The sequence below is a fragment of the Peromyscus leucopus genome, chromosome 11 (assembly GCF_004664715.2).
Source record: "Peromyscus leucopus breed LL Stock chromosome 11, UCI_PerLeu_2.1, whole genome shotgun sequence".
In the NCBI taxonomy this organism is placed as follows: Eukaryota; Metazoa; Chordata; class Mammalia; order Rodentia; family Cricetidae; genus Peromyscus; species Peromyscus leucopus.
In genome coordinates this window covers 51,754,488-51,767,683 of record NC_051072.1, presented here as the reverse complement: position 1 = coordinate 51,767,683, position 13,196 = coordinate 51,754,488, and the positions used below count along the sequence as shown (strand labels likewise).

Sequence of the window (13,196 nt, the reverse complement as noted above, 5' to 3'; positions counted from 1 at the left end):
CTGTCTCCACCCTCCCTGTCTCTCTCTCTCTATCTCCCTCTCTCCTCCCTCCCCCAGGTTTGTCTCAGGTACAGAAAGTGGAATGGTGAGTGTCCTGGTCAGAAAACCTATCAAGTATGCTTGGGCATTGGGCATGGACTGACTGGATTCTAGACTATGTAATGATTATGTTTAAATCTTACATTATAAAGGGCTAGTTTTAACTCTGATTCGTATTTTAACAGGCACTTCCAGAAAGTCAATGCAAGTCATCCCTCATTATCTACAGATAAAAGACATACTTTCCATCAGCGACCAAGAGCTTCTACCATGCCATGTAATGGAGCAGTACTGGAAGATCTATGTGGAACGTAAGACGCTAACGTTCTGAAGACTTGTTTTCTCAGTAGTGTATATAGTGTTGTCCTTAGAATCAACGGCTGTTCATCTCCATCTTGTGTGCTGTGCCTATCTTAACCTGCAGTCCGAATTATTACTGGAGATGTGTATTTACTGTGATAAGAAAACTGTTGTGTAGGTTTAGTGCTTTTTGCCAGTGAAATAAAGGCATTTCTGAACAAACTGTATTGAGTCTCTTTCTTAGGTGTATTGATGTACACTTAAAACTAACTTTGCATTCGGCACATCTGCCCCTGCCTGAGGAACAGTTCTCGTGAGGAAGTGAAGATGCAGGTCAAAGTGATTGACAAATAACTGTCCCTAAAGCCACCCTGGGTTGTTTTCCCACGTACTCTGAACTGTAGCTCAAAATCAAAATGTAGAAGCATGAAGGAAATATAAGTTTTATATAAGATTCGTATAGGTAGTACTGAATCTTAGAAGAGAGAACTCACCAAGTGCTGACTGGGTCTGGCTGTCTCTGATAAATGTACCCTTGACTTCTACACTGTCATGAATATTTGTAAGATAGTCAAGAGCCCTATCAGTTTTCTCAAGTGCCTTAATATTTCAGTGACCAAATTATTCTTCTCTTTCATTATCTCTGACTCCCAAGTAAGCTTTGGCCTGACATTCTTAGTCATTGCTTCTCTCTTGTTGTGTAGAAAAGTGAAAATTTCTATAAAAACCACCAGAAGGGGGGAGAGATGGTTCAGCAGAGTCCCAGTACCCACCCGTGTGGCAGCTCACAACCCTCTGTACAACTCCAGTTCCAGGAGATCCAATGACATCTTCTGGCCTCTGTGGGCACTGGGCATGCATGTGCACAGGCATGCATGTGGACAATACACATAAAATAGTAGTTTAAGATGTTTAAACAGTAGAACATGTTTGGTGGAATATGGTATAGGCTTTGGGTGTCTTACTTCAAATATATAGAACATTTAGAAAGTATCTTTAGAATATGCAATTGAGAGCTGACTCTGGGAGGGAGTGATGGCTGGGTGGAGAAAGGTATATAAGGTCTGAGAAGACAGGAACTAAGGGCTTTTTGGCAGAAGCGTCTCTTTCGGCTAGAGAAGCTTTTTCAGCTGGAGCCCTTCGGGTGAGGACTCAGAGGATTTCAGTCAGAGGATTCGTGGAATTGGTGAGGTAAGACGTGGCAGTGGCTTGTTCCTTTGTCTCTCTGATCTTTCAGCATCTACCCCAATATTTGGTTCAGGTTTTTTTTTATTATAAGACCAATTTAAGATTCGAGCAACACCCTAAATGTACTAACCTTGCTTTTTGGCTCCTGGAGTTCCTCCTCTGGCTAACTGTTCTTGATAACTTAGATGTGTCAACCTAGGATGTGGATTTATGCTTAAAAAGCTCACCCTGAGAAAGGCTCAGGACTGCACTCGGGTCCCAAACATCCAGTGTAGTCACCAGCCAGCTAATAAAGGCTTTCTACTGTCTTGAACCCATGTCCAAGTAGTCTTCTCTGATGAATACCTCACAACAAAATCTAGGCCAACAATTCAATTTACCCACTGTCTGGTTCTAATACAGTCTTCCAATTTCATCTCCCAATAATCTCTAATTCTTAAATAATTTTTTGGTCCCTGTTATGAACTGAATTGTATCCCTCAAGATTCATGTGTTAATTTCAGTCCCCAATTTCTCAAATTGTGAGTGTATTTGTAGACAGGGCCTTCAGAAGGTTGGTTACGTCAGGATAAAGTCATTAAGACAGGCTCATATTCTGTCTTCCTTGAGAGACACCAGGGATGTAAGAATACAGCAATAAGCATCCATCTACAAACAAGTGGCCCCAGCACAGAATAAACCATGTTGATACTGATTGTTAGACCAGAATCTTAAGAAATAGATTTATGTTTTAAGTCACTCCATATGTGGTGTTTTCATTGTGGTGACCCCAGCAAATGAATGCAATCTCACTCCCCTCTCCCTTGTTTATACCACCACCACCACCCCACCCCACCACCCCCACCCACCACCCCCCACCCCCGCCTAGAACATCCCCTCTCTGCCCCATCGAGCATGGCTCGGTTCTAACTGAGAGTGGTGAGTGAGTAAAGAAATGACCGACAGAAAAGCTGGATCAGGCAGTCTGGGCTCTCTGCTGGGAAAGTCTCGGCACCCCAGAAGCTCAGAGTGTTGGGTGTATAGAGCTGAACAGTGACACAGGGTTACCACCTAGCCAGACAAGGAGGCAGGGGTTGTGGTCGACAGCCAGATCAAGGGGACAGGGTTGGCCAATCTCTGTAGGCGTGGTCTCTGCCGTGGAGCAGTTTTCAGGCCATAAGTGTCCGGGGGAGGTGGAGAAGCTCTGGTGGACATTTTCTGTACGCTGTCAACACTCACACTTGGTCCCCCAAGGAAGGTACAGCCATTTCCTTCTAAGCCTCCCAGGTGGCAGGGAGGTTTTGCCATTCCTCTGAGGTTCTGAGGCCATGCCCATGTCAACAGCACACATCCACTCACAGCTTCACTCACTCAGGGCTCCTTCACTCCCTACACTCTCTGCCCTGCCCATCTGTAGTTCTCATACAGCTCATCATATAGTTCATATATGAGGCTGGCCTCCTAGGAGGTCAGCTCAATCCAAGCCCTTAATGTTTGGTGCCTGATATTCTTCCTTCGAGTGTTCATGGTTTGTCTCCCTGAAGACAAACCTTATTGAGAATCCAGTTCACAGCTGTACAGTTCGTGGTTCCTGTAAAGTATCTCAGGCACAGCAGACGCTGAAGAACTTCCTGTCAGTTACCGTGCTTTGATGTCAGTAACAAAAACTCCTCCTAAAGAATGGCTTAGGCAGTAAGGAAGCTTCACTTTAACAAGTCAAGATGTAGGAACGGCTGTTTCAGGTGAGCAACGCCATGATTGTTATCCTCCATGCTCCCGCCACAGGGGCTCTGCTGTAACAGTTAGAAAAAGAGCATTAGAGATGAAACAGTTATCTTCTAATGCACTTCTTTTGGGAAGTGGCCTTCCTGGACACGCCATTCCCAAGAAGGTTGTATTACAGTCTGGCAAAATGGCTCAGCAGGAAAAGGTGCCTGCCAACGAGACTGGCAACCACACACACACACACACACACACACACACACACACGCACGCACGCACGCACGCACGCACGCACACACACACACACACAAATACAATCTTTTTTTTAATTGTTTAAAGAAAGTTGTTTTTCCTTGACCACAGTGAATCATCAGCCATTCCTCAGTAGGTTAGTCACTGGGGAAGTGACATTACCTTGGTTTGCATGCCCAAGCACCAAATCCCACTGTGCCAGTCAGGAAACAAGCAGGGAACGGGAAGGGGGGCGGGGGGGAGAAGGAGAGGAGAGGAAGGTGATCAGTAATAGGTGTAAGGGGTTGGAGTAAGAACTAATACTTTAATAATCCATCCCAGTGGTCACTACAAGCACTTTTGGTATATTAATGTATGTCATCCTCACTACACTGTATGAGATGGGAATGCTGTCATCCATTTTAAGATAAGAGAACAAGGAAAGGGTGAAGTCACTTGGCCAAGAGTCAGAGAGCAGCCACCAAGTGGTAGAACTAGAAATCAAACCTAGAGTCTGGCTTTGGAGCTCATGTTGGGTGCCATGTGCATTTTCTCTCTAACCAAACCTGCCTACTTCAAAATGCTGTTCGGGCAGTGTCAGCCTCTGGGAGTGATCTGTTCACCACGGTAGCACAGGCTAACTCTCACTGGTAGCCAAGGGAATGCAGCACTGACCAGTTCTGATCTAAACACGTTGGTATCTACTCCTGAGGGTCTTTCTATCCTGTCTTGGAAAGTTCTAGCTATGACCAATCTGAGTTTCCATAGGAGAACTATCTTGCTGCTTTGAATGGCTGCATGTGCCCATGGGGCCTGGCTTGCAAGGGACTTTGGATTTCTTGTCTATTGGGAGCTAACAGCACTTAGCCTCCCGTGTATTTTTTAATTCTGGTCCTGATTTTTGTCGTCACTTTGTTTTTCCTGTTTTAGTGGTATTCGTTAAAGCCTATTTTACCGGAGGAAACTTATCCTTAAATGTGTAAAAGCCAAGAACCCACTGAAACTATACTGTTGTCACGTGCTAATTCTCTTACCACCTAAATAAGAGGATCGGAATTAGAGGCCATGCCAAGTCAACCTGCCTGACTTCATTTAATCCCCAAATACAGGGCTTGTGGTTAACTACTAATTTCCTTAGACACATTTGTAAGTTTCTATTCTTTCATTTGGCACTGCTTTACCGGGAGTTTTTTGCTTTGCTTTTGAGCTAGGCTTGCCTTGAAATCACCATATAGTCGGGGATGACCTTGAATTTCTGACCCCCCCTTCCTTCCCCTCCCAAATGCTGACATTACAGGGATGCCACAGCACCCCATTTGTGTGGTACTGGGTGGAGGGGGGGGCATGCCAAATAGATACTCTTATCAGATGAGCTGGAGCCCAGCCTAAAAGGAGAAATATCAATAGCAATCCACGGAGTCTGCTTAATGAGCAAAGGAATTTATTTGTGGGGGTTAACTCACAAGACAGAATAAAGGAATTTGTCGCAGGATCCTGGAAGGGTGAGGCACAGTCCAATGCTGTTCTCTGGCGAGATCTACCCTAGTCTGTCCCAGCCTCCAAAACTACAAGGTAGTGAAGAGAGAGCAATGTACGCACATCCCAGGTCTTTAGGGTCCCGAGTGGCCACACCCCAGGGTCATGTACTTCAAGGTCACAGGCAGGTGTAACAGTTACCTGCTGCCTCACTAGGGGCGGTGCTTCAGGGCCTGGCAAGAAGAGCCACCCACTACACCAGCCCTCCTTTTCCAGGAGTTTTAAGGGAAGAACAGCAGGGACATACTTGAAATGCTGCAGTGTCAATCAAGTGCTTGTAGGTGGTAAAAGCAGCTGACGTGTGTTTTCAGCACAGCACACCTTAAAGTTCTATGACGACAGTTTGTCTGAGATATGAAGTTGGGTCATGTCCTTCAAAGCTGAAAGGCAAGGAAATGGTAAGGCAAGTTCCTAGCTAGTACTTAAGCCTTGCCAATCACCTGCCGTGGCACACAAAGCGTCCCTGTGTACCGCGGCCCTACACAGTTACTGCCGTGATAGGAGCCAACAGAACAAACCAAAGTGGTCTCAGTACGTATGTGTCCCCAAGAGATACACTGGTGATGAGCTAGTTGAAGAAAATACTGGTTCTAGCCAGCCACATTTAGAAGATGGCAGCTCTGTGCCGCAAAAGATACGCTCTTCAACAGTGCAAACCCAGAGCACCCCGAGCCACTGGGATTGGGGTGTCCCTTTCCCTTAGAAGCCAAGCAGGATGGTTTGAGCTGAGCTGCTCCATCCCTATAAGGGGCAAAGCTCCCAGCCCCCCACTGTGGGTCCCCTACCCTTGTTTTTCTACACTTCCCCAGGAGAGACTTTGATCCCACCCCCACCCCACCCACCCCCCGCCGCCACCGCCCCACCCTCACCCCCTTGCGTCTATTTCTTTGATAAAATGTCCCCTCAGCCTGCTGCTCGGGCCGGTTCCTGGTTCCATTAGAGTGCCATCAGCTCTGTCCCAGTGCCTCCCTCCACCTGGCCATCTTCCCACCCCGCCCCTACCTGTAGCTTTTATTGACACTTGACTGGTAAAGGATAAGGAGCGCACAGCCCAGCAAACAACAGCAAGCGGGGTGTGAACTCTACCATGTGACTTCCTCCAGGTGCTCTTCTTGGTGTTCATCCTGGCCAGGTTTCTGTCAACTTGATATAAGTCATCTGAGAGGAGGGAGCCTCCATTAAGAAAATGCCTTCAGGGGCTGGAGAGATGGCTCAGAGGTTAAGAGCACTGGCTGCTCTCCCAAAGGATTCAGGGTTCAGTTCCCAGCCAGCACCCACATGGTTCGCAACTGTCTGTAACTCCAGTTCCAGGGGACCCAACACCTTCAAACAGACATGCATGCAGGCAAAACACCAAAGCACATAAAATAAATAAATATAAGAAAGGAAGGGAGGGAGGGAGAGAGGAAGAGCCTCCATAAAATCAAGCTGTATGTAAGGAAGGACAGAGGGAAAGAGGGAAGGAAGAAAGAAGGAAGGAAGGAAGGAAGGAAGGAAGGAAGGAAGGAAGGAAGGAAGGAAGGAAGGAAGGAAGGAAGGAAGGAAGGAAGGAAGGAAGGAAGGAAGGAAGGGCAGGCCACCATAAGATCAAGCTGTATGCAAGCCTGTAGGGCATTTTCTTAATTAGTGATTGGGTGTGTCTGGCCCAAGCCCATTGTGGGTGGTGCTGTTCCTTGACTGGTAGTCCCGGATTCTATCAGAAAGCAGGCTGAGTAAGCCATAGGAGCACCCCTCCATGGCCTCTGCATCAGCACCTGCCTCCAGCTTCCTGCTCTGTTTGAGTTCCTGTCCTGACTTCCTTTGATGATGAACAGGGCTGTGGGAATGTAAGCCTTATAAACCCTTTCCTCCCCAACTTGCTTTTGGTCGTGGTGTTTCATCCATCCTAAGACAGTGCTCCTTTCCAGAACTGCCTCTGGTTGATGACGCAGGCTGGCACCTGGGTGCGAACAGCCTTTAGGCCGGCATCTGGCCTGTGCCGTTGCTGGCCACAGAGCCTGCGACTCTCCCTTGTCTGGGGGCTCCATCTGTGTCTGTAAATAGAGCTACAGAGGTCCCTCGGGGAGTCTTTACAAAGCAGGCCTCAGTAGCAGACACATAGCAACTGCTCAAAGACAGTTGTTGGTATGAGGGTGATGTTGAATTATGTTGCCCTGGCTTCCCTCTTGCTAAGGCCCTGAAAAAAATGAGCCTGCTACATTACAGTGTGCGCGCACGCGCGCACACACACACACACACACACACACACACACACACACACACACAAAATCCTGTTCTTTTACAGAAGAATCTTGGGGAATCAGCCTGTGTATCATTAGTTTCTTAAGCTTCCCAGATGGTTATGCTATGCAGCTGGGCTGATAACTATACTACAGACTCTCTGGCCTACTCCACTCTCTTTTCTGGGCTTCCAGCCACCTTATTCCAGGCTTGGGAGAGAAATGCAGAATGCCCTTGTTTCTCAGCCTTTTCTGTCCTCCTTCCTCTCTCCTTCCTGGCTTCTAGTGGCTACTGTTCTACTCTCTGACCAGGACAAGAACCCGTCTTACCTATGTTTAGTTGGCTAACTTGTACTTCATTTATTTAGCAAGCATCGACAATGTGCTAACCACTGTGTTAAGTTCTAGAAACAGGCAAGAACAAGACAAAGTTCATATGCTTGTGGGTACTCTGTCTAGGAGCTTGAAACAAGCAAGCAATCGATGTTTAGTGTCTGTTAAGACAAAATTGCAGCTCTCTGAGGTGAGGTACATGCCTTGAACCCTTGCATTCAGGAGGTGGAGGAAAAGGATCGGAAGTTCAAAGTCATCAGCTACATTGTGCATTGAAGGCCAGACTAGAATACACAGAATCTGTCTCAAAAAAATAAAAATTTAAAAAGATGAAATTACAAAAACACCTAGATTAGCAGTTATTTGGGGGTACAGGTAAAGGGCTTGAGACGTGGTAACTGTGCTGACTAGTGTTTTGTTAACATGAGATAATCTAGAGTCATTTGGGAAGAGGGAACCCCAAAGGAGAAAACCCCAACCAGATTGGCCTGTGGTTGTCTTTAGGACATTTTCTTGATGTGTGATTGACGTGGAAGGCTCAGTCCATTGTGGGTGGAGCCATCCCTGTGCCGTGTTTCCTGAGTCCTGTAAGAAAGCAGGCTGAGCAAGCCGTGGGGAGCAAGCCAGTAAGCAGCACCCCTCCGCGGCCTCTGCTGCAGTTCCTGCCTGGAGTTCCTGCCCTGACTTCCCTGGCGGATGGACCACAAGCTGGAAGATGAAATCTTCTCTTCCCCAGGTTGCTTATGGTTGTGGTGTTTCATCATAGCACAGAAACCCTGATACAGTGACTCTGTAGCCTAGGCTGGCCTGGAATTTGCCATACGGCCCCGGCTAGCTTCAAACTAACATCAGTCTGCCTCTGCTTCTGAGATTAGACATGAACCACCATGCTTAGGTCAGATTTGCAGACATTAATTGCCTTTTACCTAGAATCCAGTCAGGCATCGGTCCAAACCAAATACAAGGATCCTCTGGAGTGCCACACCACACACCACCACACGTGCACATTCAATCACAGCCAAAGAAATGGAAGCGGCAAGCAGAAACCGGAAGTGAGAAATACCTGGATTGACCACAACTTGGCATTCGTCTTTTTTAAATATAGCCTCAATAGTTCACTGCTGTAGTTGGCGGAGACCCAGTTATCTGTTGCAAAGGCAAATGCCCAGGTGTTCACATTCTCGGTTAAGTTACAGTTCACTGGGTAAGTAATGACTCAGTTCCCTGCAGAGCTAAACTCAAGTCAGACTTAGTTGGTCCTGATGTGCCCTAATGATGAAAGAAGCATGAAAAAGGCCAAAAGAGATACAAGATGAAGGAGCTCATCCCTCAAGACGCTAGCCAAGCCAGGACATGGCATAGGACACCTATAATCCCGAAAGTGGAAGCAGGAATGTTCAAGGCCAGCAGGGCTACATAATATCCTGTCGCAAAACAAAAAGAGTGGGGGAGGCGTATAGCAAAAATGCTCTAAAAAATCACTTTAAAGGGGTAGCCAAGGAGAGCCTGATTTTGAGAAGCAGAAACTGCTCACAGATTCCTCTACAAACACACATAGAATGTTGTCTAAATAGCTTGTGCCTCCTAGAGTAAATGGGATTTTTCCTAAGGCTAGGGTCTGGCTTTTATATTTTGATATTCTCTCATAGCAACCAATGCAGCAATGCAGGAGCAAGAAAGCAGTGGCTCACAGCAGACTCAGAAGTGTGTCAGCCTCAAATGCATATATCTGTGAAGGCCGCCGGCAAGCGGACCCAGCAGGTCACCAGCTTGCTAAGTAAAGGAAAATCCAGAGAAGCACAGAAAACCATACGTGAGATCCGCAGCCTAAGGCTAGACATTCTGCTTAGCTGCAGCTGCTTGTCATAGTTGCAGATTCTCACCCTCCCCCAAAAAGAAAAAATCTGCTGGGCAGTGGTGGCGCATGCCTTTAATCCCAGCACTCGGGAGGCAGAGGCAGGCGGATCTTTGTGAGTTCGAGGCCAGCTAACAAGGCCTGGGCTACCAAGCGAGTTCCAGGAAAGGCACAAAGCTACACAGAGAAACCCTGTCTCGAAAAACCAAAAAAAAAAATAAAAATCTTCAAAATACACCAAGGTCTGGTTGTGTGGGTGCTGCTTCAACGTAGTAAGACTAGACACTGGGGGGTGAACACCAGGTTCTGCTAGTTTACATCCTGCCGGAGTGGAGGGTCCTGAACAGGGATTGTCCGGAATGTTTCACACCAGCTCCGATCTGGTGTTCATCCTGGGCTAGTCAGCCGAGTCCTTGGAGCCTTGGGATCCTGGATCACAAGACATGATGCTCTCTCTCTAACGGTGCTCGGGACAGTCAAAACATCACGTGAAACTACTGGAGGTGAGGGCTCTTCTTATCCTCTGTGCTCCACTCCTTACCCCTGATTCTGTGTGCCTTCAGCCCCTACTTCCTTCAGGCAACTGAGTTCTGCAGAAAGGGTCCTTTCCTGCGCGGGAAGGTCGGCAGGGAGTCTTCAGAACACTCAGGTGGAGCCTGCTCAGTTATCCAGGAAGCCTGGCCCGTTTCCCGGCTGGAACTCACGCCACTTTAAGGAGGCTGTCATGTTTCCTCCAGGGGCTTTCCTTGGAGCAAGTGCAGCAGTCAGTACTGAAAGGCAACTCAGGAAGCAACAGCATTCTGTGTGGGCAGAGAGGTGTGGCGGGGCTCCTGAACAAGCGGTCTGCAGAGCGGTGTGTCACATTCTAACTCTATGACCTATCTGTGACATAACCTGGGCGAGTTATGCCGCTCCTTCAAACCTTGGGATCCTTGATTACAAGACGAGGTATTCTCTGACAGTGCTCCGGACTTTCTGAAAGAGCAAAGCACTGAGGGTACTTCCCCAACCCCCACCCTCCATCCACTTTCCATCCGGGGGATCGAACCCAGGGCCTTGTGAATCTAAACCACTGAGCTGCACCCTCAGCCCAGAGAGTACTGTCTGCTAGGGGATGCAATAAAAAAGCCGCCGACAGGACCACTCCACGATATGGCGAAGGGTTTTATTATCAATAAGACCTCCAGAGGCATCTGGAAGAGTCCAGAGCAGAGAGAAAAGAGTAGACTGACCATGGCCCGCTGACTGGACGTGGTGGTCAGTCAGGACTTTGTGTGAGAGAAGGGAGAACAGCGTGAGACAGAGGACAGAGAAAACATCGTGAGGACAGTAGCTGAGGGTAGAGAGCAGAGTAAGGACGGCGAGGTCGAGGGTCGTAAGGAAGGGGAGTAGCTTGTGGGAGGGAAGTCTCTGAGCTGGAAGGGGGCTGTGGGATGTATAACAAGCACTTGTGAGTAAGGAATGGGGAGCCTGGAGGCTACAGTGGGCCTGGATATGCTGCTGATAGGCACCAAGGCTGTGTGTGAACTGAAGAGTCGTAGAGGTAAAGGAAATGACGCCCTTTGGTAGACCGGGAACTGGCTTCACAAGTTCCCGAGGAATGCTGGGTTTTAGCTAATCACGGGGAACTGGAGGTTCCTTTGGGCCTGATACTAAATGCTCTGACCACAGCAGGCTATGGTGGCAGTAATTGGTGGTGTTCTTCCGTTTCATGTGGTAAGCACTTGCATTCCCTCAGCCTCTCACTTCCGGGGACACTTCAGACATGGGGTGCTGCCGGGCACAACGTTGCCCTTGGAGGTGTGCGTCAGTAAACCTCCCTTGATTGTGCCTGGATCACTCTTGCCTGAGGGTGAGGTTCCCTAGTGGGATCCCTGGCCACTGTCCCGGAGCTGTCATTTTTGGCCCGTGGGTTGTCATTTGGCTCTCAGTGTCTCCTTCCTTGGTTATCTCTGTTCTTAGTACAAGGCCGACCTCTGTAGCCAGCGTTTCTTTGAGGGCAGCAGGCACCTCAATTTATACCTCTTTGCATCCTTAGCTCAAACACTGTATCATTAACTGACTTTTGGGAATTGTGGGAGGTTAGTGTTTCCCCCAAACTCTGTGTCCTCTTGAACTTCACGAATGTGAAGAGAACCTGCACAGATATAATCCAGTTCAAACGAGATCGTACTGGACTAGAGTGGGCTCTAAATCCAGTGCATGCTATTCTTGAAGCCAAGAGGAATTTGGAAACCGAAGAAACAGAGGAAGGCGGGCCAGAGGACAGTGGGAGAAGAATTGGAGGGGTACAGCTCAGAGCCGAGCACCAGCAAGGATTGATGACCACCAGGAGGAGGCAGAGGACTCTCCACCCTGAACCTTCAGAGGAGTCACACCCCTGCTAGAAAACACTCGTGGAGTGTTAAGGTCCCTCATTCGTAGGGTGCTGCAGACAAGAAGCATACAAAAGGACGCTCCTCCTCGGAGGTCACAATCCAAGTTGGGCAGCCTGCTTTTCAGATCTGGGCGAACTGTTTGCAATAAGATTTTGAGAGAACAAGGACAGTCACCACTGAAGGCAATGGATGGAGAGAAAGGTAACCCCGGATATGACCGGAATAGAAATAATAATCATCCCAATGAGTAACCTAAGACAATAATCCAAAACTAAGCTTAGGAACATGAAGTGGAAGATGTTTTTTTTTTTAAGGTGTGGTGGCTAATCTTGATGTCAGCTTGACACACCTGCAAAGGAGCCTCAGTTGAGGAAATGCCTCCATCAGATTGGCCTGAGGCGTATCTGTCCGGCATTTTCTGGATTCTAGTTGAGGTAGCCGGGCCCAGCCCACTCTGGGCAGTACCATCCCTAGGCAGGTGTAAGATGGCTAGCTGTATGTAGCCTGGAAGCAAGCCAATGAACAGCTTTCCGCCACGGTCCCTGCTTGAGTTACTTCCCTCAGCGATGGACTGTGATCGGGATATATAAGCCGGATAAAAAAACCTTTCTTCCCCAAGTTGCTTTTTGTCCACGTTGTTTATCACAACCACAGAAAGTAAGTTAGAAGAAAAGGTCCCATCACTGGGCAGTTAACATGGTTCACAGGGCGAGAGCATTCACTAATAAGCCTTACAACCTAAGGTCCATCTCCAGGGCCTACGTGGTGTAAGTAAAGAACTGACTCCCGAAAGTTGGCCTCTGACCTCTTTGCCCCAAACAAATAAATAAATGTAAAAAATAAAAATAAAAGATAAAGGTCCCACCATAGAAAACACTTGCTTTAGGACAGAATGATTGGCCAAAGATCTGGGACTAGGGGAGCCAGGAAGTGAGTGGATATCCACTTTGATAGGTCCAAACTAATAAAAGAGATGTGTGTGTTTCCTAGTGTGCCTTGCCTGCGGTAACTAGAGGCTGGTGCTGCTTGAGTTGGGGCTGAGGATGGCTGCTGGTTCTTATGAATTCCAGCCCTCTTGGCCTGGGTTCCTCTGTGGTTAAGGGCACACACCCAACAGACCACGAAGTCTACATTCTGGCTCTCCCCTCTCCAACCCCACGCCCACCCCCCAACCCCCCCACCCGTTACTTGATCCCACTTCTCATTTGAGAAATCAGAATAAAAACAGTTCTTCCCCTTCATAAGGTCGTGGAGATCTATTTCAACTGTGTTAGTGCTTCGAACAGGGCACAGAACGAAGGACCACTGGAAGCCTTGGTTTCTTCTCCTTCCTCTCCAGCACAGAGGACGCCAACTTGGAAAAGGTGAATTATTTGGGAAGATGAATTGTGGAGGTCATTTAATGACTTCTCCAGA

At 48.0% G+C, this 13,196-nt stretch overlaps 1 protein-coding gene and 1 long non-coding RNA gene across 2 annotated transcripts in view; one reads left to right on the top strand and one right to left on the bottom strand.

Annotated features, from left to right (window-relative positions):
* The window catches only part of Ankrd31 (ankyrin repeat domain 31), a 156,631-nt gene extending 155,495 nt beyond the window's left edge, over positions 1-1,136 (top strand). The window contains exon 25 of the mRNA XM_037209485.1: positions 225-1,136. Coding sequence (XP_037065380.1) covers positions 225-370 — 146 coding nt within the window. The 3' untranslated portion in view covers positions 371-1,136. The remainder of the gene's footprint in view (positions 1-224) is intronic.
* A 1,346-nt stretch (positions 1,137-2,482) lies between these two features.
* On the bottom strand, positions 2,483-5,795 carry LOC119088729. The gene is made up of 2 exons (XR_005092430.1): positions 5,243-5,795; positions 2,483-3,299 (listed from the first exon to the last, which is right to left on the bottom strand). It is a non-coding gene; the product is annotated as an uncharacterized LOC119088729 (long non-coding RNA).
* Positions 5,796-13,196: the final 7,401 nt, after the last annotated feature.